Here is a 24237-nt window from a genome sequence, read left to right as displayed (position 1 = left end):
GCTGGCAGCTTTTCTAGGAGCTCTTTGCGGTGTGGGGGAGTAGCCATGTATGTGAAAAACGGTATCCCATTTGAGTCAATTGATGTTTCAAAGTACTGCACTGAAAAGGTGTTTGAATGTTGTGCAGGTGTGGTTAAATTTAGTGGAGCTAAACTTCTTACTGTTGTTATTTATAGATCCCCAGACTCCGATTTCACAACATTTTTGCTAAAGCTAGAGGATGTTCTTGGTTCACTTTATAGGAAATACAAAAAGTTAGTTATATGTGGTGACTTCAATATTAATTGTATAAGTGATTGTGCAAGGAAAAGGATGCTGGTAGACCTCCTTAATTCATATAATCTTATGCAAACCGTATTCTTTCCAACGAGAGTGCAAGGGAACAGTAGAACAACCATAGACAATATTTTTGTTCATTCGTCATTATTAGAAGGGCATTCTGTTAGCAAAAAGGTGAATGGCCTTTCAGATCATGATGCACAAATTTTAAGTCTAAAAGATTTTTGTGCTGCAACACATGTTAAATATAGTTACCAACTTTTAGGAAAGCTGATCCAGTTGCTGTACAGACTTTTGTAAACCTTATCAAGGAACAAGAGTGGCAAGATGTTTATAGTGCTGATACAGTAGACGATAAATATAATGCTTTCCTCAAGACTTTTCTCGTGCTCTTTGAAAGTTGCTTTCCGTTAGAACGTTCAAAACAGGGTACTAGCACAAACAGGCAGCCTGGGTGGCTGACTAGAGGGATAAGAATATCTTGTAGAACAAAGTGGCAATTATATCAAAACGTTAGAAACAGTCTAAATCTAAATGCAGCAGCCCATTACAAACAGTATTGTAAGGTGCTTAAAAAAGTTATTAGGAAGGCAACAAGTATGTGGTATGCAGATAGAATAGCTAAGTCTCAGGATAAAATTAAAACCATATGGTCAGTCGTAAAGGAAGTGGCTGGTCTGCAGAGACAGGTCGAGAATATAGAATCAGTGCGTAGTGGGGATGTCCGTGTTACTGATAAGTCGCATATATGTACAGTACTTAATAATCACTTTCTGAATATAGCAGGTGAACTAAATAGAAACCTAGTCCCAACAGGGAATCATATAGCGCTCTTAGAAAAAAGTGTTCTGAGACTGTTACTTGAAATGCTCCTCCATGATACTGACAAGAGGGAGATTGAGTTAATAACTAAATCACTAAAGACCAAGAACTCTCATGGATATGAGGGGGTATCTAGCAGAATACTGAAGTATTGTTCCACGTATGTTAGCTCAGTACTTACCCATATCTGTAACTTTTCCTTTAGGAGCGGTCGGTTTCCTGACCGATTAAAGTACTCGGTAGTGAAGCCACTTTATAAAAAGGGAGACAGGGATAATGTTGACAATTATAGACCTATTTCTATGCCATCGGTGTTTGCTAAAGTTATCGAGAGGGTTGTATATACAAGGTTACTGCAGCTTTTAAATTCACATAATTTGCTGTCAAATGTACAGTTTGGTTTTAGAAATGGCTTAACAACTGAAAATGCTATAGTCTCTTTTCTCTGTGAGGTTTTGGACGGATTAAATAAAAGGTTGCGAACGTTAGGTGTTTTCTTTGATTTAACGAAGGCTTTTGACTGTGTTGACGACAAAATATTACTGCAGAAGTTGGAACATTATGGAGTAAGGGGAGTAGCTTACAATTGGTTCCCTCCTACTTTAAGAACAGATAGCAGAAGGTAATCCTCCGCAATATTGAGAGTGGTAATGATGTTCAGTCCCAATGGGGCACTGTTAAATGGGGCGTTCCCCAAGGGTCGGTGCTGGGGCCACTGCTGTTCCTTATTTATGTAAATGATATGCCTTCTAGTATTACAGGTGATTCAAAAATATTTCTGTTTGCTGATGACACCACCTTGGTAGCGAAGGATCTTGTGTGTAATATTGAAACATTATCAAATAATGTAGTTCATGATATAAGTTCGTGGCTTGTGGAAAATAATTTGATGCTAAATCACAGTAAGACTCAGTTTTTACAGTTTCTAACCCACAATTCAACAAGAACTGACATTTTAATCAGACAGAATGGGCATGTTATAAGCGAGACGGAACAGTTCAAGTTCCTAGGTGTACGGATAGATAGTAAGCTGTTGTGGAAAGCCCATGTTCAGGATCTTGTTCAGAAACTAAATGCCGCTTTATTTACCATTAGAACAGTATCTGAAATAAGTGACATTTCAACAAGAAAAGTAGTGTACTTCGCATATTTTCATACGCTTATGTCATATGGTATTATTTTTTGGGGTAATTCTTCTGATTCAAAAAGGGTATTTTTGGCTCAAAAACGGGCTGTTCGATCTATGTATGGTGTAAGTTCGAAAACCTCTTGTCGACCCCTGTTCAATAGTCTGGGAATTTTGACATTGCCCTCACAGTATGTATTTTCTTTAATGTCGTTTGTTGTTAGCAATATTAGCTTATTCCCAAGAGTTAGCAGCTTTCACTCAGTTAATACTAGGCAGAAATCAAATCTGCATGTGGAATGCACTTCCTTGACTCTTGTGCAGAAAGGAGTGCAGTATTCTGCTGCATCCATTTTCAATAAGCTACCACAAGAACTCAAAAATCTTAGCAGTAGCCCAAACTCTTTTAAGTCTAAACTGAAGAGTTTCCTCATGGCTCACTCCTTCTATTCTGTCGAGGAGCTCCTGGAAGAGATAAAAAATTAAGCAAATTCCAGTGTTACATTCTTGATTTTCTTTATTTAAACTAACGACTTGTCGCCTGAATATGTTTCTTATATTTCATTTTATCTGTTTCTACACTCGTGTTATAGTTTCATGTATTGACTCTTTCCATGACCATGGAGACTTCTCCTAAATGTGGTCCCACGGAACAATAAATAAATAAATAATATAAATGGCAAGACGTGGTGGCAGTGCATAGCATGTCCTTAACATGGAGAAACTACAAGAAGGAAACTGACTTGAGGTAAATGTTTATGAGTAGCATCAGGGTGACAGATCATTGAAATGTAATGTGTCTTCTCAGCTCAGTACAGCAATCCCTCTCTTTTTCACTGTTAAATTTCACTACCAACAGTTCGTGCTTTGACCACAAGTTTCATTCACAAAGTAGTAAAAATAATATGGAATAACTATTAAAATAAATGTGAGGGTTACCCAAAAAGTGAGGCACTACATTTTTTTTCCTTCAGTAATTATTTATTGAACACAATGATAAATACACAAAAGAAAGAATGTTGTTTATTCTACATTCCCTATACTTCCACACAATTGCTGCCCTGTTCTATGTCCTTCCTCCATCGAGACACAAGGGTGTGTGTACCCTGTCAGTGCCACTCCTTGTTCTGATATTGAAGCCATTTCTCCACTGTAAGAATCACATCTTTGTCATCCTCAAAATGTCATCTACAAATGTGATGCTTTAATGAGACAAGCAAATGGAAGTTGGAGGTGCGCTAGATCAGGGCTGTAGGATGGATGAGATAATACTGTCCAACCCTGTTTAATGATGGTTCTGAAGACCTCAAACTTGTGTGAGGCCGAGCGTTATCATATAGAATCAGTCAATCACCTGGGTTATTATGGTGACAAAATCATTGGAAGCCCTTTTTGGGTTTGGTTAATGTGTTCACATCTGCTTCAGAAATATTGGTACTGTGTCTTGGCATCACATCAAAGGGTGAGAAGATTTAGTTTCCTCATGAGATAGTGCGTAACCCATTGTGCACAAACTTTTGAGTAATTAAGACTATGAATGATTGCATCCACAATTTCCTTCCTGAGTGACAGCTTCATTGCCAAGTGCCAAGTTGTTCTGCATTGGTCTTTGTGAATGAGTACATCAGCAAGCTGCGCCTGGTCAAGTTTGAAAGCCACGGATGGCCTTCCTGAATGAAGCAAATCTTGGAGCTCTGCCGAACCAGTGTCTCGTAATGGTCTCACTCTCTTTGCCCAGTGACTAACAGAACTTCTGTCTATGGCACATGCTCCATAAACTGGATGCAAACAATTGGGAATATTCTTGAAGGTTCTGTTCTTTGCTGTGAGAAGTGCAATGACAACACGCTGCTTGTAGCTTACATCATATAGAGACACCATTTTGAAACATTGCTATGGGTATGCTACCTGTCAGAATAAATGGGAAATTTGTGTGTGCAATTTGGAAGCTTCAAACAATGTGTGTCTTAACTGTCACATTCATACAATTTTTGCTGATTGAGAAAAAATGTGGTACATTATTTTCCGGGCAATCTTCATACTTTCAGTGATCTATTTTACCACCAGAAATGTGTTAGCATGACACCCTCTGTTCGCTGCTGTGTACGGTGGCAAGAACCTGACCAATTGGGTGCAAATTTGATTTACGTGCTAGTGAAGCTAAAGTGCTATGTGCTATATTTCATGTTGTGTTTGTGTCCTGTGAAAAAATCCAATTTAATTGATGCTCCACGTTACAGATCTCACCAAACTGTCTCATTGTTGGTACAGTTTTTTATGCAAAAATATTGAGAACTCTGATGTTGCTGGATGAAACAGTACCTATATTCCAAGTTACAATTGAAGACTGCTTCATTATTATGAGAAATACAAATTTTTGATGCTAAAACCAGCCAGCTTTTGTTAAATATGAATGGAACGAATGCTTCAGGGGGAGGTGAAGAAAACCGAGAAAAGCACTATGTTGCACCTTCATATTAGGCTAACAACTCTTATGGTGACAGATCTGTATATTTAGTCTTATTGACAGTCCTGGGCTCTTATTTCTAGTGTGATGGTGATGAATTATGTTCGTGCTGACACAGCAAATAGTTTATGTGTGCATAGGATGGCAGGTCTCAGTTGTGAAATATTCTGAAGGGGTACCAATACCTTTATAATTTGATGGGAAGCAAGTTCCCATGCAAGCAGGATATGTGGACATTGTCAGATGTCTGGTGTTGTGCTGAAGACATTTGGTCCTCACAAGGGGAAGGTCTCGGAATGGCCAACCAATTTGAGTCATATTTGGCAGGGTGCTTATATAAACCTAAAACAGAGGACTGAGATATTTAGGCTCAAGAAGCTGCCCCATCCTTATATTTGAGGAAACCACTCATAAAGTTCATGGCATGCGATTGATTCAAATTTGACGAAATCAATAGGTAATTGAAAATTCGGTGATTTCATCATGTGGGCGGGGGGGAAGGGGGGGGGGGGTTATGCTGCATATGCCCATTTTCGTAGAATCGAAGAAAGAAACTGAGTATGCCTATGGTAAACACTTTTTCAAAAGAACTGCCACTGATGTAGCGATCAAGGCATGTGGCCGAGGAGAAGAGAACATATGTTTGATTTCCAAATGCATTCTGCAGTTTTTTCATTAGTATTTTTGCTGTATTGAATCTAGTAGGAATAGGAAAGTCAGAAGGTAATCAGTGAAAAATAATAACAAGGTAGGGAAATAAATTTCTTTAATGACTTGCATTAGAAAGAATTATAACTTTAATCCTGGTTGCCCTACAAAGGCTCTTTCGCTCACTGTTACATGCCTTCACTTCCCTTTAAACATCTACATGGGTGGTACCTGACATATAAACATTTGAAGCAAATGTGCTTGTGGCACCAAGAACGTGTAATCATTCATTCTGAAGATTTGGCAGAAAACTGACTTGGCTTACATTTAAAAATATTTCATTTTGGGAATTACACGGAAGTGCCAAAGAAACTGGTATAGGCATGTGTATTAAAATACAGAGAGATGTAAACAGACAGAATATGGCACTGCGGTCAGCAATGCCTGTATAAGATAACAAGTGTCTGCCGCAGTTGTTAGCTCGGTTACTGCTGCTGCAATGGCAGATTATCAAGATTTAAATGAGTTGGAACATGTTGCTATAGTCGGTGGATGAGCGATGGGACACAGTATCTGCAAGAACATGACCAATGACGACTGAAGAGAATTGTTCAATGTGACAAAAGTGCAACCTTTCCTCAGATTGCCGTACATTTCAGTACTGGGCTATCAACAAGTATCAGCATGCAAATCATTCAACGATACATCATCGATATGGCCTTTTGGAGCTGAGGCCCACTCGTGTACCCTTGATGACTGCATGACACAAAGCTTTATGCCTCGTGTGGATCTGTCAACACCGACATTGGACTGTTGATGACTGGAAACATGTTGCCTGGTCAGATGAGTCTCATTTTAAATTGTATCAAGTGTATAGGTGTGTATGGGTATGGAACTGGCCTCATGAGTCCATGGACACTGCTTGTCAGCAGGGGACTTGTTCAAGCTGGTGGGGGCTCTGTAATGGTGTGGGATGTGTGCAGTTGGACTGATACAGGACCCATGATATGTCTATATACGACTCTGATAGGTGACACTTATGCAACCAATCTTTCTAGATTACCTGTATCCACTCACGGCCATTGTGCATTCTGAAGGACTTGGGCTATTCCAGCAGGACAATGTGAAACCCCACACGTCCGGAATTGCTACATAGTGGCTCTAGAAACACTCTTCTGAGTTTAAACACTTCACTGGTCACCAAACTCACCAGACATGAACATTATTGAGCGTATCTGGGATGCCTCGCAATGTGCTGTTCAGATGATGTCTCCACACCCTTGTGTTCTTACTGATTTATGGACAGCCCTGCAGGATTCATGGTGTCAGTTCCCTCTAGCACTATTTCAGACATCACTCGAGTCCATGCCATGTCATGTTGCAGCACTTCTGCGTGCTTGTGGGCCCCTACACAATATTAGGCAGGTGTACCAGTTTCTTTGGATCTCCAGTGTAATTCTAATGCACACCACGCTTGCAACATCACCTAAAAAATTGGTGCTGAAAATTGATCATGAATTATGCTATGAATTGTTATGGAATGTGCATAGTTGTGCAATTCCTGCTGGATTTCCAGATGCACATTGCAGTTTTGAAACCTCCAAATGAAGTTCTATACCATGGCTCATTGTAAACTAGCATAGCATATTCAGCTGTCTGTGGTCGCTCATGACATTTGTTTTCATATGAGGCTTCAAATTTTAATTTTTCACCAATCTAAGTTGTTTGAGCAATTTATGTACCTCCTTGTTAATATTTCTTAATAACTGCCATATTAACCCTCCTATTGCTACTAATTTCAATAAGGAAAAGAAAGATGACAAAAAATCCAGCAGAATGCATTTGAGCATTGAACACAGGCTCTCTGCTCCCCAGCCAGATGCCTTGATTGTTGCATCAGCAGTTCTTTCGTTGAATAGCATTTACTTTATGGGTACATAAGTGGCAGTTGTAATAGTTTCTTTTGCAAATCCCTAGGAAAAAGTTTGCTTCTGAACACCACCTATGATGATTAAAAGTGTTCCATTTCCAATTGTATATCGATCTGGTCAGTTTTGAATCAAATTCACATCATGAACTGTAGGGATGGTGTTCTCAAAACTGGTCTTCATTTTATGTTGTATAGAAGCAGGCTGCCAAATATAAGCTGAATTGGTTAACTGCATTTGTGGCGTTCTCCTTGCCCATGTTGAAAATTTACACTTTAGGCTGCTATTTTTGCATTGTTGTGAAGTACTGATCAATTGGTAGTAAAAGGTTTCAAAGAAACCATTGAAGCTATAATAGTGCTTCAATTTGAAAAACTTTTGACAGTGTATGGTTTCTTTAATTGATTACATTTAATGGGTTTCATATAAATGATTTCCTTTTTCTTCTGTGATGCCATATGTAATGTAGTTAAGAGGTATATTTTCGTTTTCATAGTGCTGGAACAGTGATATAAGCCATTTGACACTTCAAAAATAAGCTATTGGAAAGTAATACCCAACTCCTCAAAAATACCGTCAAAATTGGCAGAAAGTAATACCAGAATTGACAGAAAACAGCAACAAATAGGCAAAAATAACTCTGATATTGACCATAAAATAAAATGGATTTTTCCTATCTCTGCTTACTGTTTGTTAGACAGACAGACAGACAGACAGACAGACATTATTTCCACAACATAATACTTATTTCTTTGAGATTGTGTTCTTAGCAGTTGTATACCATTATTTACACCTGATTCTCTTATCTTGAATGTGCTGCCATACAGTGTACGTTCAAGTACAGGGTGTACATAAAATCGAGGAACACTTTCAATTATTTATTGCACAAGAACTAAACGTTGTACAGATGCCATACATACTGCATTTCGAAGAGAAACTTTTGAAAGTTTATTTTTTTCTACAAACATTTGATAAGCGAACCATGGGTGATCAGGTAGATGACAATACGGTAATCGAATTCTCGCCTTGCCTTACCCATCCCAGCATGGCATCGTCGGCTGTGGCAGTCACTTCCCGTATTCGCTCCCGGAGCTCTGCTACATCATATGGTAGAGGTAGTACATATACAAAATAGTCACACAGAGTGAGATCTGGTGATCGGGAGGGCCATTTCATGAAACAGATTTCCCCTTCTGAATCATGGACGAGCCATCGATGTGACAGCTCTGTGTTCAGGCACTCACGAACTTCACGATGAAAATGGGGTGGAGCCCCATCCTGCTGAAAGATGAGCAGAGAGTCCAATTTCATTTGAGGCATCAGCCATTGCTGCAACATGTGCAAGTAGGAATTTCCAGTGACAGTGCTGTTGGCGAAGAAGAATGGCCCATACAATTTTTGATGTGACAAGACACAAAAAACATTTACCTTTGCAGTACAGATTCAGATTCTTTGTTCACCATTGACCACCTGAGGTGGAATAGGCAATTAAAATGGATATCATATAACATTTTCCTTGAATAGTACCTTAAAGCTAAATGAGCTTTGCAAATAGTGCCCATAGATGATAACATACACCATAACATAAGATAAATACATTCAGTGACATCACATAATGAAATCCTTAAAAATTAATGTCGATTGATTTTATATTCATAAATTCTGTTATATTGTAAAAAGGATTGATTAGTAACCAATTTAGTAGCTTGCTCTTGAAGCTACTTATGTGATCCGACCAAGAAGAAAATGGAAGTTTATTAAATATTTTTAGACTATTAATTCGATGGCCTGTGCCTAGGTATGTCTAATTTTGTTTTGCCTCTGGTATTATGGTGGTGCATGTTTTCCCTCATTTCAAAATCTCCTATATTGTTTTTTGCATACAATGCTGAGGCGTATATATAAAGATTAATAACGGTTAATATTCTCAGCTGAATGAACAGTGGTCGGCAGTGCTCTGATCTACCAGAATTGCTCATTGACCTTATCACTTTCTTCTGAACTTTTAGAACTTCAGTGATGTGAAGTGAGAGTCCCCATATCAGCAGTCCATACTCTATCTGTGACTGAAAGAGTCCAAAATAAATAACTCTTAAATATTCTTTTGTCACCAGGCTCCTCAGTTTTCACATTAAATACGTAACTCGAGACAATTTTGCGCAGGTATGGTTGATGTGTGTTTCCCACATTAACTTTGTCTACATGAATTCCTAGAATTTTAACTGCTTTCACCTATACCTCTTTTGACAATCCTAGTATAATCTGTTGGTTTTTATAAGGATTGCAAAGCAGTGTATTTGGTGAGAACCAATTTAGTGCTGCTTCCATGCTATCTTGCATCATATCTTGCAGAACTAATATGTTCTCGTGCTGAGCAAACAAAGTTGTGGCATCAGCATAACCAAATAACAGTAGTGGGTATACAATGAGGTAAATCATTGACTGCAATTATAAAAAAGGGCCTAAGGACAGATCCTTGTAAGACTCCTGTCTTAACTTCTAGCAATTGTGAGTCTCTGTTTCTGACATAGGCAAACTGCTTCCAATTTTTAGGTATGATTCAATTGCTGCCAATGCAGAATCTTGTATGCCATAGAATTTGAGTTTAGCAATTAAGATATCATGAGAAATGCAGTCTAATGCCTTACTTAAATCACATAAAAGAAGTGAGGCTTTATTTTTATTCTCGAGGTCTGTTATTACTTCCTTCACAATTGAAAGAACAGCAGTGGTGGTGTTTTTTCCCTTGCAGAAGCCAAATTGACTATTAGAGAGTAAGTTATGCAACTCAAAGTAGTGGTTCAGTTGGTTATAAATAAGAGATTCAAGTATTTTCGAGAAAATGGGAACTATTGAAACTGGTCGGTAATTTTTGAGATCATGTTTGTCCCCTTTTTTATACACTGGGATAACTTTTGATATATTTGGAGTTGTAGGATAGACTCCAGACTTTTGACACCTATTAAACAGAAAGGCCAATGGTTCACTAATTATATGCACTGTTTTTTTAATTATGTAACTGGACAACCAAGAGTAGGCCATGCTCTTGGAGTTTGAGAACTTTGTAATCTCAGTGGGTGCGATTGTCCTCCATTTAAAGGTATTGTTTGCAGGTTGTTGTTGGTTAAGTAGATCACTTGCATTAGTGGTTGTTGTTTCAATTTTGTTCCTAATATAACTTACAGAGTCCATGAAAAAATGATTAACTTTATCCGGGTCAAGAGCCATGCGATGTTCATCATTCCTGCAATGCTCTTGTGCAACAGCATTCCATGCAGCTTTGCACTTATTAGGAGCCCCTTCAATGTATCTTTCGTATGCTGTTCTTTTTGCCATTCTAAGCTTAGTTCTGTAGGTTCTCTTACATTCAAGATATGCTTTGTACAATTCATCTTTCTCCTCCATCCCATCTTTAAGAGAATATTTATACATGTGGTACAACGATAACATATTTTCCCTCGTATTGGTAAGTTTATCTGTGTACCACGTAATGTTTTTCTTCATAGGTTGGCTTTTAAGATTGATTTTTATAAGAGGATAACAAGAATACCACAAATCTAAATAATTTTTAATGAAGTTCTTAAAAGCAGTTTCAGTTTTATTTATTCCCACTTGACAGTTTAATATCTCTGAGTTTCTGAATGAACTGGTTTACTACTACTTCCTTCTGCCCTCTAACCCACATTACCTTTTCCTTGGCATTGGCACCTGTGTTTGGGGAATACGCTCAAATTCAGTGCATTTGTGTGGATGCTTCATACCGTAGATTCGACAATTGTGCCTGTTCAATTTCACAGTACTGTGAAAAGTGACTTGGTCGCTAAAAATGAAGTGTTCAACAATGCCATACCCGTCCTCATTCAGTTATTACAACTGTGAACAAATCTCAGAATACTTGTCTTTATCGTTGCCATTGAGCTTCTGCACTAGCTCCAATTTTAATGATTTCATAGACAGCTTCTGTAGCAGGACTTTCCACACTGTCATTGGAGTCATTTCCAGTTCACAGGATGCACGATGCGCTGATTTCTTTGGACTCCTTATGAATGTCTCTCATAAGTGCTCCACATTCACTGCACTCACACTAGGATGTCCGCTTCTCTTCGCCAGGCACAAGCTACCTGTCATAACGAAATTGTTGTGGCAGTGGTACATGGCCTTTCTTGTTGTTGGCTTCTTACCGTACTTGGTTCTAAGCATAGGAGGAAAAAAAGAAACTTTCAGTGTTTCCCTTCGAAATGACATATGTGTGATATCTGCACAGTGTTTGGTTTCTGTGCAATAAATTATTGAAACTGTTCCTAGACTTTATGTACATCCTGTATTTTGAAATCTCCTGTGTTGGCAAACATATAAGTGTTATATCAAATATTGATAGAAACTGCTTACCAACCATGAAGGAAGACATTCACACAGACGAGGAAAACCTAGTCAAGGAAAACATAATTTTTTTTTGAAACTGGAGTAATATTAATCTGCCAAAAGAGAAGAAAGTAACAATATTATGAAAAGGAAAGTTACCACTCCCTATAAAGCAGAGATGCTAAGTCATAGATAGGCACAACTAAAAGCCTGTCACAAACAAGAAGGTTTTGGCCAGTAAGGCCTTACTGGCCGGAAGCTTCTTATTTGTGACAGTCTTTCTATTGTGCCTATCTATGACTCGGCATCTCCACCATACGGTGAGTGGTGACTTTCATTTCCATAATATTGTTATATTCCGTCCTGGATTTTCCATTATTTGAAAAGAGAAGACAGGTTGGATGAAACAATGCATACTGAGATTAAATAGAAAAAGTTCTCAAGAGTTCCAGGAGCAAGGAGGAGGTGAACAACACAGTAAGAGCACTTGTTTTTCCTTTCATTCTTTCCATTTCATTTCAGTTACTATTCCTACTTCTGTACTTTCTTCATTGGAAAGAACGTGAAAAATGGCGCTGTTATACTTCACTGTGTATGCCTGTATCTACAGCTGCTTGGTAAATAAAATTTATATCTAATGTTATTTGACTGCAATTCTGTATGGGGTGTAATTTTTGCTAGCAGAAAAGTATTTAATTCCGGTGATACACTATGGCCGACCACTACTTATATTTAGGAGGTGAAATTGCCAGTGCTGCTGATTGTCACACACAAAATGAGGGGGAATGAGGAAGGGAGATATCTCATAACTTTGTTAATTCCCCAGGGAGGAAAGATTGATAGCTTGGGGATGATTGGAAGAGGTCCCTCAGACATCAGGAAACTAATGAATTCGAATATTTTTTTTATTTATTTTTTTTATTTTTATTTTTTTCCTGCCCCATACACTTACAAGTGTCCATCAGCAGTACTTGAAATTCCACTTTCTAAAGGCAAGTACTGCCCACCCCATCTGTCTCTTTGTAATTTTATACACAGTTCAGTCACATTAATGTGAGCGGTGTCTATGTTTTATATCAACATGCAGTAACAGCTCACAGACGGCAGATGCCAGCATTAGCATTGGAGTATATATAAAGTGGGTCGAGGGGTGATGCGGAAAACAGTGCAGATGTTGTCGTAATGCTGAAACAGAGCGATTTATCGGACATGATTGGTTTTCAGGCCAAGTGTGGAAGCATTTCCAAAAAGGCTAAGATTGTAAACTGTTTACATGCCACCGTGGTGAAAGTATACTGTGCATGGCGAATTAGTGCTATCCAAAACCGCCATGCAGGCAACTGTGGTGCAAAGATACGTGTGGGTGAATGAATATGCAACTGTTGAGCAACTGAACGGCCAGATGAACCAAGGGGCTACCAACCGTGTCTCCTCATGGACCGTTCAACAAATGTTGATGCATATGGGCCTCTGCAGCAATGGTTTGGTTCATACACGTATTCTGGCTGCTGCCCATCATCGAGAAAGGCAGGAATTTGCATGCCACTGAGTGGCAAACGATGGCCTTTTCAAATGAATCGTGTTTTACGCTCCATCATACGGACGGCTTTTGGCATGTATGGCACTGCAACAATTGTTGAAGGGTTCAGGCCGGTGGAGGGGGTTTATAGTGTTGTGAATATTTTTGTGGTCTTCCCTGGGTGATTTCATCATTCTGGAAAGCACAGTGGTTCAACACAAGTAAGCATCAATCCTTGGGGACCACATCCACTCATACGTGCAATCTATTTTCCCTTGGCAAGATAGTGTCTACTAGCAGAACAATGTAGTATGTCACACACTTCGTAGTGTAAGTGTGTGGTACCATGAGCACCAGAGCGAGTTCACTGTGCTCATGCTCCCCTGCCTCCCCCCACCCCCTCCCTGCCCCCTCCTCTACCCTAAGGCTGAATTCAAAACCCGGTTGAGAATATGCGGTGACTACTTTGATACTGTTTGTGCCACGAATCTTTGGCCCTCGGCTGTGAAACATAGCACACTTGGCCATGATGGTGGAACTGGAGTGGGTCCACATCCCTGTTGGTACCTTCTGGAACCTCACGGACACACTCCATGCATGTCCTCACTGTGAAAGATGGCTATTTGGGCTTTTGACAGGTGCTTACAAGTAGTTTTGGACCAAGCAACTTCCTCAAGTTAATTTTACTGTAGATAGAATACTTGGGCAAATTCCTGTGGTTTTGTTCACAACAATTTTCTTTCTTGTTTTGTTCTAGTGGCAGATTGAAGGATTTGTTGAGAAGTACAAGAAAATGAAAGACAGGGCAGCCCTTTTGAAAGGCAGTTTACATAAGGTGAGGTGGCATAAACCATCTTTTTAAACACAAGAACATGATAATGAAAACCTATCACCATTATGCATTACAGTGTGCTATTATAATCTGAAATATACAAGGTGCATCCAATAAGTTCGATGAATGGTGTCAGAAAATAAAGAAAATGAGAGTTACAAAGTAATCACCATTAGCTACAACACATTTGTAACACTAATTGTAAAGCTGTTGAAAACTGTTCATAAACACTTCTTGTGGAATAGTTTTAAGTAACGTGGTCATGCGTTGTTGGATTTATCGCATCATTACAGGAGGTGAGACCGGGTGCTACCAGTACGATCGGTAGACTGAGCGACAGACATTTCCCTCACCTCTCTCAGATAGAAATTCATGATAGATCGAGACTTGGCTTTTGAAAAAAGCAATCGACATCCTTTAATCTTGGATTTTGACAGAAGATTCTTTTTGGGAGGCGGGGAAGACAACAAACATTGTGCCACTGACTGTCACTCAGTCTCAGGATCTTATTGGTAGCACCAGGTCTCATCACCTGCTATGCCACAGATATGCAATGGTGTGTGACCACAGTGCTTTGAGCGATTGCACAAGAAAATTTGTTGACAGTTTCCAACAGCTTTACAACTGATGTCAGAAGTGTGTTGTAGCTAACAGTGGTTATTTTGAAGGCCAAGAGTTATTTTATGCAGCTCTTCTTGTTTGTCTTTTCTGTACAGATCTTTTTGTCTTCGTATAACTACTGCAGTCTACATCAATTTGGCTCTGCGTGCTGTTGTAAAAAATTGTTCTCCCTTTATAATGTTACCCCTCCCCTCCAACTTCCCTGCATTACAAAATTGAAATGTTTTTCTGGTGGCCTCCTCCTTAGTATTTACCAACTGGGAAATCCAAAAGGGAAAGCATTTCTCCTCCAGAATATTGCCCCCAAGGGGATGCCATCATCAAGCCGTATAGTATAGGTGGATAACAGTGATGTGTTGTGTTGATTGTAGCAAACTTGAGAGTTGCACATGCTCCTAATTTAGAAAATTAAAAGTACGTGGTCTGCAACACTCGCCATCAGAATAATTCCTAATGTGAATGAAATATTTTCATTCACTTGTGGATTTGTGAATGTTTTCTAAGGCAGTTAACGGGCAATGAAAAATGTCTACACCCAAAATGAGATTATTAAAGAGTTACATGTGTCTCGTCACCCAAGAAATCTCCAGTCTTAGCCTTTTTAGGAAAGTGGGGACATTGACCACAACCAAACATTCTCTCTCTTCAATCATAACTTTCTCACAATCAAATGTACCACAACCATAATATAAGAAGAAAATGTGACCCACATTATGATCTGATGAATTTTTCTGTAGTACAGAAATGTGTGAAATAGAACTAGCACTGAAATCTTTTAACTTGCTTGGAAGTAATAAAGATTCCTAAGAGATAATAACACGTTATTTGAAAGTAAGAAGAAGAAAATTTTGTGTAATAATCATGTTATTGTCTTAATTAATTTTTAAGGCAGAAAAATTTGGAATGTAATCTGATTTGTTCAAGTTATGTCTTTCTGGTTTTGTTTGTACATGATTAATAATACATTCTATGTTCTATAATTCATAAAAAGTTCTTTAAATTTGAGAAATCCAATGAAAAGTTTATGTAATCAGGGAACAGTGTTATATGATTTGTAATAAAGTCTAATTTTATATTTGTTTTCGATTGACATGTATGTAATACTAAATTAAATCACACACACACACAAACACACACACACACACACACACACACACACACACACACACACACACACCACGAAAGCAACTATTATCTCCGCATGCTAAGACTGATAGGTTTATTTCTGGATCTTCAAATTAATCTCACCACTTCTCTTCACCATCATTGTATTTTCCTGCTCCTGCCTGCACCACACATATAGTCTCACATATTCAGTGGCATAAGTTGCAAGATTCCTTGCCTTTTGATATGCTGAACTGTAAAGTGTCACACAGCATAACAGGAAAGGAGAGACAGTGCTGTCAACTTACTATATGTTTACAACTATATTCCTACACCATAAAACAAGGAAGGAAAAGAGCAATTCACAAGAATCACAGCCAGTAAAAACATTGCTCATGATGTGCACATTTTTGATTGACATGATGTGAAGTTGTAAATGGATTTAGTAACTGATGTGCAATTTTATTTTTCCCTCCTACAGCATTTTAAGCTTTTGACAACTGACACTTGCATTTCTACACACGTGTCAAAGTAGTATTAGTGAATGGAGATAATACAAACATGAGTTGAGATGCCACAGTTCGAATGTATTAGACTTTTCTGAGGGATGTTCAGTGAGTCACTAACGAGCTGATAATCACATCTCCAGACAAGGATAAGACAAAAACTGAAAGAATATTTGTTTATCTGTATTAACATGATGTTATGTCTATATGCGAACAATGTTGGGTATTAATGTAGTCTTTGTAGCTGCAGTAAGAGCCATATAATTTTTCCTATTGTTTCCAGCTGTCAAACATTTAAGTAAAACAAAAACCACCAACCATTTGGTCTAGTAATAACAGCATTTCTGTGTTGATGGGCTGGACTAGCGTGATCCTGGTTTACACCCTTTATTACAAAGTACTAGGTGCCTCTGAGGCCAACCATTCTCGTACCGGCTGTGTGACAGTGTTCACCCATCGGCCCTGCCAGGTGCCAGGGAAGTGGCTACTGTTTCGTGGGCATAACACTGATCGTTTTCTTGAGAGGTGAAGATTTCATTCTGTTGGTCACCTCTGCTAGTTTCAAAACTGTGGTAGACATAACAATTAAAATATTAATTTAAATGTAATATGAATATAAGCTAGCTGTCGCGTCATTCCTGCTTTCTGTTTATAGTCCCCGTACATTCATACCAACAACTAAAAATGTTGGCAGTGAATAGTGAACCTTTACTGCTGCAGCTAAATGATAAAAAAATAAAGTTTTATCAAAATAATTAATGATAATTATATGATAGAATGTTCAGATGTAATACAAACACACACGACAATTTGAAGCAACAACTCGGAGCACAGTTTTTGACCAGTTAACAACATAGATCAACAAAAGCAAAAGTCAGTTGTTCATGTCCTGTCGTTATCATTCGTATGTTGCATTTCCACTTATTGCTCACTGTATGTATGCTACTAAAAAGAAAAATGTGTTTATGACCTTAATGTGCTGAATTGAAAGCAAATTCTACAAAGATATTATTGTGATCATGTATTGTTTAGAATCTTGACAAAATGTGATTAGAAATAAAAGAAACAGAACTGTATAGCACAAAAAGAAATGCTTGAAGCCATCTGCTCAGAAATGGATAATGACTTGCATCTCCTATTTTTTGATAATGACACAGAAACTAAATTTTGTTTGTGACACAGTTTCCGATTGCTGTGACAACCATCTGGGGACATTGCTTAGCTGCAACTTTGTATTCTGCATTTGCTCTCGCATTGACAGAAGATCGCACTATTGCTGAAAACCAGTTCTGTGGAAAGTTGTCCTGTAATGTATGCCAAAATAAATACTATAATTGATTTTGAGTATCTATTCCTTGAAGTCAAATTGATGACCACTCTCAGATCTTTGATAAATGTTTATTACCGGTAAAAAAACCCACAATCCGAAAGAGTAGTGTGACAGTGTTGATTTAAACACAGAGCACCTTCATCAGATGAAGAGTGACGTATTAACATAACCACAGTATTCCTGGTGCTTACAGTTTGATACATCCAGTTTCCAGGAATGTAACCCATGGACACTGTCTTTCATAATGTTGACACAATTACACAACCCATGTGCTGCCTACTGAATGTTTCCAAAAAGTTAAAGGTAATGCATGTCACTGCAAAGACTGTGGAAAAAGAAAAGGAAGATGTTAATGAAGATGTTAGGTGGACTGACTTTTGATAATGTGAATGCTGATACGTTAATCATGTGAGAGATTGCCACTGACTGACTACTTTGGGTCGGATTGGTCTTATAAAGGGTGGTGTAAAGATTTTTGCTGCTTTCGGAATCCTGTAATTATTTGAAAACGACTACGTTAAGTTTTACTACATTGGATGAGCTGTATACTCAGACCAAAATTGGGTTTATGAAATATGTTGTGGGTTATTACATTAGAAAAATTCATGCAACCACTTTATTCATCCATGTTAGGAACACCCCAGCTAAAAGTTTGGCAGTCATATTTAAATGTATAATGCGTTATGTTAATTTTATTAAGTTTTTAATTAATGACTTTACAGATTAATAAAGGATGCCATTCAGTCCATAAAAATAATGTCTATGAAAATCCATAGGTGAACTTCAGAAGTAAACAGATATTATGACACAAAAGATAATAGTGTGCCTGGTTCCAAACTTTAAGTATGTATATATTTTAATTGAATTATTTTCCATTGAATCAAAATATCTTCTCACAGAGAATGGAATGAGTGCTTTCCGGTGAGTGGTGTCACTGCTTCAGATTATTCCACTCAGCTCATTCTAAATTTCCTATCTCGTATAATAGTGAAGTTTTCAATTGATAACTTTTAATTAGTACAGTACCATGCACCACAGCATCATCAGCAAACAACCCCAGATTGCTGCCCATCCTGTCCTCTAAATCATTTATCTGTATATAGAGAACAACAGTGATCTTATCACACGTACCTGGAGCAATCCTGATGATACCATTGTCCCTGATACTGGGTTCTATTACTTAAGAAGTCTTCGAGGCATTCACATATCTGTGAACTTATTCCATATGCTCATACCTTCATTCAGAGCCTGCAGTGGGGCACCATGTCAAATGCGTTCCAGAAATCTATGGACTCTGCCTGTTGCCCTTCACATGTAGTTCACAGTATATCATGTGAGAAAAGGTTGATCTGAGTTTCACACGAGCAGTGCTCTCTCAATCTGATTTGTGGACATTATCTTCTCAGTCTCAAGAAAATTTATTATATTCTGACTGGGAATATGTTCAAGTATTCTGCAACAAACTGAAGTTACTGATATTCGTCCGTAATTTTGCAGGCATGTTCCTTTGCCCTTCCGCCACTTGGGACTTTGTGCTGGACGAAAGATTCGCAATAAATGCAAGCTAAATAAGGTATAATGCCGTCGAGTATTCTTTGTAAAACCAAATTGGGAGTTCATCCGGACCTAGTGCCTTATTTGCTTCTAAATCTTTCAATTGTTTCTCTGTGCCAGGAGCCTGTCTGATGGTCAGATGACTGTATATTTGTATGATTTCGCTGTATGAATGATTTCTTGAAGGTGAAATTTAAAACTTTGGCTTTCGTTTTGCTGTCTTCAACTGCCTCACCTGACTGTTCAACAAGGGACTGATCAGGGATTTTAGGGATTTTACGTAGGACCAGAATTTTCTCAGGTTCTCTGCAAGATATTTTGCTAAGGTATCACAGTGGTAGTTGTTGTATGCTTTGCGCATAGATCTTTTCACAAACATACGAATCTCTATTAATTTTTTCTTGTTGTCATTTTTGCGGTCTCTTTCGAACTGAGGGTGCAATAACCTCTGCTTCCTCAGCATCTTCCAAATATCATTAAACCATGGTGAGTCTTTTCCATCCTTTATCCACTTACAAGGTGCATAACTCTCCAGACCGTGATTTACAATCTGTTTAAACTTTACCTGTAACTCCTCTACATGCATCTTACTGGAACTAAGTGACGTTAATTCACTGGCTAAGTGAGATGCTAACAACTGCTTATCTACTCTTATCTACAAGAATCACTCTCCTAGCCTTCTTACTTGATGTAATATCTTTCATAACCCTGGTTAATTGCTAGTTATGATCGCTAATCCTCATTTCTATACTGATATTGTCAGTAAGATCTGACATGTTTGTAGCTACAAGATCTAAGATATTTCCATTGCGTATGGGCTGCCAAGCTAACTGCTCAAAAGAGTTTTCAGAAAATGTTTTCAAAATTATTTTGGCCGTCTCTCTGTCAGTATCCTCTGCAATGAATCCATAGATATACCAGTCTATACTCAATAGGTGAAAATCATCTCCAACTAGTATTGCATGGTCTGGGAATTTATGCGCAATTGACTGTGGACTTCCTTTGAAGACTAAAAACTGTCACAGTGGAATCGGATCGCTTCTAAAAACATCCATGTGTTATACAGGACCAGATAACTTCACTGTTGCATTCCACTTCAACCTCAACAGAGGTAATATTTTTGTCAGCTGCAATAAACACTCCCCTTGCTATGGCGTCTAATCTGTCTTTATGTTATATGTTCCCTGACTTTCTAAATCTCTCAGATCTTTCCACTTTAGGTTGCAGTGAGCTGTTGGTCTCAAGAATACTTCGAGCATGAGAGCTTTCCTGTAGGGCAGGAAATTCAAGAAATTTTGTTATGAATTCTTTGACAGTTTACTGATAAAATTTTGACAGATGAAGTTTCTTTAGACCTAAAGTGGTCTGACATCCTTTGCTGCGTACTGACTGGTGAGTGTTCTTCAGAGTACTTCAAACTACTGTCTAGTTTAAAAAACACTCGTGCACTTCATAAGCACTCTGCTACCTGAGTAGCTGCTTCCTTCATGCAGTCCACCCCCTGACCTGACAAGCGGAATCTTACAAATCCCCACCAGATAATGCAGGTCTAGAAATCTGCGGTCAAGACAATTACAGAGTCAATGAAGCCTTTGGTTGAGACCCTTCACTCAGCTCCAAACCAAAGGACCCAATCACCCCTGGGAACAATGCTGCAAATTGCAAGCTCTGCCTGCACCCCACACCGAGGCTAGCAGTCTTCACCACCACCACTTCCTCCTCCTCCTCCCCCCCACTCCTCCCCCCTCCCCCCACCCCTCCCCTGCCACCTGTATGAACTGAGGATGGCAACAGAAATCATTGATGCTGATGTGAGCCACAACTTGCAGACTACTGCACCCTGCATGCTCGATAGCTGCATACAGAGCTGCCTCCACATCTCGGATGAGGCTCACCGAGAGACTACCGAATGCACATTGTCTTTCTTTCCAGCTCTGAACAGTGTCTGTCTAAGGGGCTCCACAACACACCTAATTTTGGAGTTCCCAATAACTAGTAAACCCCCCCTCCTGTGTGCCTGCCCAGATCCTACGGAAGCAGCAGCCACATATTTACTTAAAGGGTGAATAGGCAAGGCCAAGCGACCAGTCTCCTCATTGGCTCTCCACCTTGACTGATGTAAATGCATTACCTCCCTATACTCAACCTGCGGTGAGGGTGAATCCACCGCATCATGTACACTAGGAGGTGCCTGGTTAGCAGAGCCCATGGGCAGAACAAGTGACACCTGAGGTGTCCCATACAACACGCCAGATTCTCCACTACCACTGTACCCTGAGGCAGCAGTCTGAAGGTGACCGATTGTAGCCAGAAGTGCCTCAAGCTGTTCGCGGACCACAGCTAACTCCTCGTGCATCCACATACAGGATGCACACACCCTAATCATCCTAGTAAGACCAACTGAGAAGCAAACTATAAAAGCAGACAGAATCCCAGGTCCACAACTTGTTACCCTCCAGATGTGTCACAAATGGGTATTGATGCATTAATTAGCTAGCTGTTCAGTGAGCAATTCTGCGCTACAGGCTGAAGGATTTTTTTTCTTACAAAAATGTGAAAATTAAACCTTTTAAATAGAGCAGCATATGCTAAATTTAGTAAATGTACTACAAGGAAAAGAAGGAAATTCATGAAGACTTAATTTATTGTTCTGTACGATGACTGGTATGTTGTTGTATTAATAATAAATGAAAAAAGGAAATGACATGACAACTGGCTTTTATTCATCTTATATTGAAATTAAGATTTTAATTGTTAAAAATCAGATAGTGTTGAAACTAGCAAGTGCAAAAATAATAATGAAACCTTCACTTTCAAGGAAATGTCAGTGTTCTGCCACAGCAACTGTTGTGACCTTCATAGCACCCAACAGACCTGGTGGGCAGAGACTGGTATGCAACCAGTCCAAAAATTATTGGCGTCAGTGGCCTCCAGTGCATTAAAATGCTCTGGGAAAAATAAAACTTCACATCAGTTACTAAATCAGTTTGTGAATTCCACATTATGTCACACATAAATACATCCATCCTGAGGAATATTTGTACTGCTGTGATGCTTGTAGATGACTATTTTCATTCTTTGTTTTATGGTAGAAGAAAATGAACCTTTCTATTAAGGCACATCCATCCTGAGGAATATTTGTACTGCTGTGATGCTTGTAGATGACTATTTTCATTCTTTGTTTTATTGTAGAAGAAAATGAACCTTTCTATTAAGGCACTGATTTTAATTGAAATTAGTCTTATGTTAACTCCTAACTCAGGTCAGTTGGTATCTCACTTTTTGTTTGCTATAGGGTACAGTATGGAGTGAATTGGTAGTACATTGGCAGCACTGTGTCTTCTTACCTTTTATGCTGTGTGACAGGCTTTACAGTGCATCATAATGAAAAGGCAAGGGGTCTCGCATTTTGTGTTGCTGACTTCTTAACGGACCAATTACCCCTCTCTTCCCAATATTTTTGCACCATGCTGACCATGCCCAACCCATTTACAACTGCTGCCTGCTTCACTCATACCTACATACCAACATGCATCTCACACTGTCATTGTATTATTATTTATTTCTATTCCTGTCTTCATTTTAATCTCATCCAGTTTTCTTATTGGTCTTATTTGCATCTTGATGTCTTGCTACTGTGCTTCATGTAGCTTCATCCTTCCTTCACTATACTTCATCTGCTTTTGTCTTTTTCCAATTTTTCAGAATATTCCCATATGTTTTAATGCTCTGTTACTATTTTTTATTTCTCCACAATCGATTTTTGTTCCTTCCATCTGTGTAAATACAGAAAAGTTTCTCTTCCCCTATACCGAACCCACTCCCACATAACTTGTTTCTGTGTTGCTGCTTAGTTTGTGGAATTGCTCCCAAACAGCTTTCCACAGTGATTCTATGTTATAATTCTGTCATTCCACAGCCCTCACCAACTCAGCCCTACACAAAATATAACTGAGTCCTAAACATTTTGTCACTACCTCATCACTGCCTGTAAAATATTTCCACTCTGCTGTACCAATTACCACATCACATTGCCAAATTTGAAACCCACGTACTGCAGGAACTAGAGCAGCATGCACAGTGCCACCTTAAAAACTGTAAAGTCTATTCACTTTGTACACTTATATTGGACTACCACAATCCAGCACCACTACAAAAACCTCTGTCAAACCTCCTTTACATCAGTTAATAGATGCCTGACCCCATCTTGCAGAACTACATATGCTACAATCTCACAAGCTCCCACCCACCATCCTACCGAACCCAGGGCCTAAACAGTCCTGTAACACAGTAGTGAACCTCTCCTCCAGAAGCCTCATTTCAAAGGGGCTTGTCTTTTGCCACATTCACAAATTGAGTCATTCTGAGATTGTTAAAGACATACTCTCCTCCCTAAAGTGGAAACACTTTTTTGCTACCAACTCAAAACTGGTACTGAACCCAGCCTTACTTGGTATACTCTTCCATCTAACTGTGATCCTACAATACATCCCTCCCCTCCACCTTCACTCCCCCCACCCCACTTCTTGAATCATCCTGTAACCTCAATTCTTGTCTCACCATCATTCCTCCGAACTCACATACGCGGAGAGAAGCACAGTCTGGTGCTTAAAAACTGATTCCCACCTTAAAATCACTTCTAACGAAATACATTTCTGAATAAATAAAGAATATTGTTTGTAACTGCAGAGCACTTTCTGCTCCACCTGTACATTCCTTGTTAGGGTGTGGAGTACATGGACAGTTTGAAAATTGGCTCATTCCATTTCAAGTAACGGGAGTCTCTGCTGGACCATTTCTGAATATAATGAAATTTTATTGGAAGGTTCCACAATGTCTTGAATGGATATGTACAAAGATTCAGCTCCATATCTCCTTTGGTTCATTTCTACAGCCTCTCGTGAATAGGGGTCCCGAGTTTGCACCACCTACACACGTGCCAAAGTGTGAACTTTGGATAACTTTTGTGAAAGGTACTTTCAGTTTACAAGCCCTTGCTTTTGTACACTTAAACAACTTTTTGTGCTGAATTAGAAGATATTATTGCTGACATTTTTAAATGCAAACTGTAACAGCCGTAAGACCACAAAAATGACAGAAAATTAACTGTGTGACTTTGAGAGCCCATCTTTAACCAGT

The 24237-nt window shown here is 38.9% G+C and overlaps 1 protein-coding gene across 1 annotated transcript in view; it reads left to right on the top strand.

Moving 5' to 3' along the window:
* Window positions 1-24237, top strand: part of LOC124553212 — a 233739-nt gene that overhangs the window by 41889 nt on the left and 167613 nt on the right. The window contains exon 3 of the mRNA XM_047127105.1: window positions 13909-13986. Coding sequence (XP_046983061.1) covers window positions 13909-13986 — 78 coding nt within the window. The remainder of the gene's footprint in view (window positions 1-13908; window positions 13987-24237) is intronic.

This window comes from Schistocerca americana, chromosome 11 (assembly GCF_021461395.2).
Source record: "Schistocerca americana isolate TAMUIC-IGC-003095 chromosome 11, iqSchAmer2.1, whole genome shotgun sequence".
Classification (NCBI taxonomy): domain Eukaryota; kingdom Metazoa; phylum Arthropoda; class Insecta; order Orthoptera; family Acrididae; genus Schistocerca; species Schistocerca americana.
The sequence above is the reverse complement of the archived record's forward strand: the minus strand, read 5'-3'. Positions and strand labels throughout refer to the sequence as shown.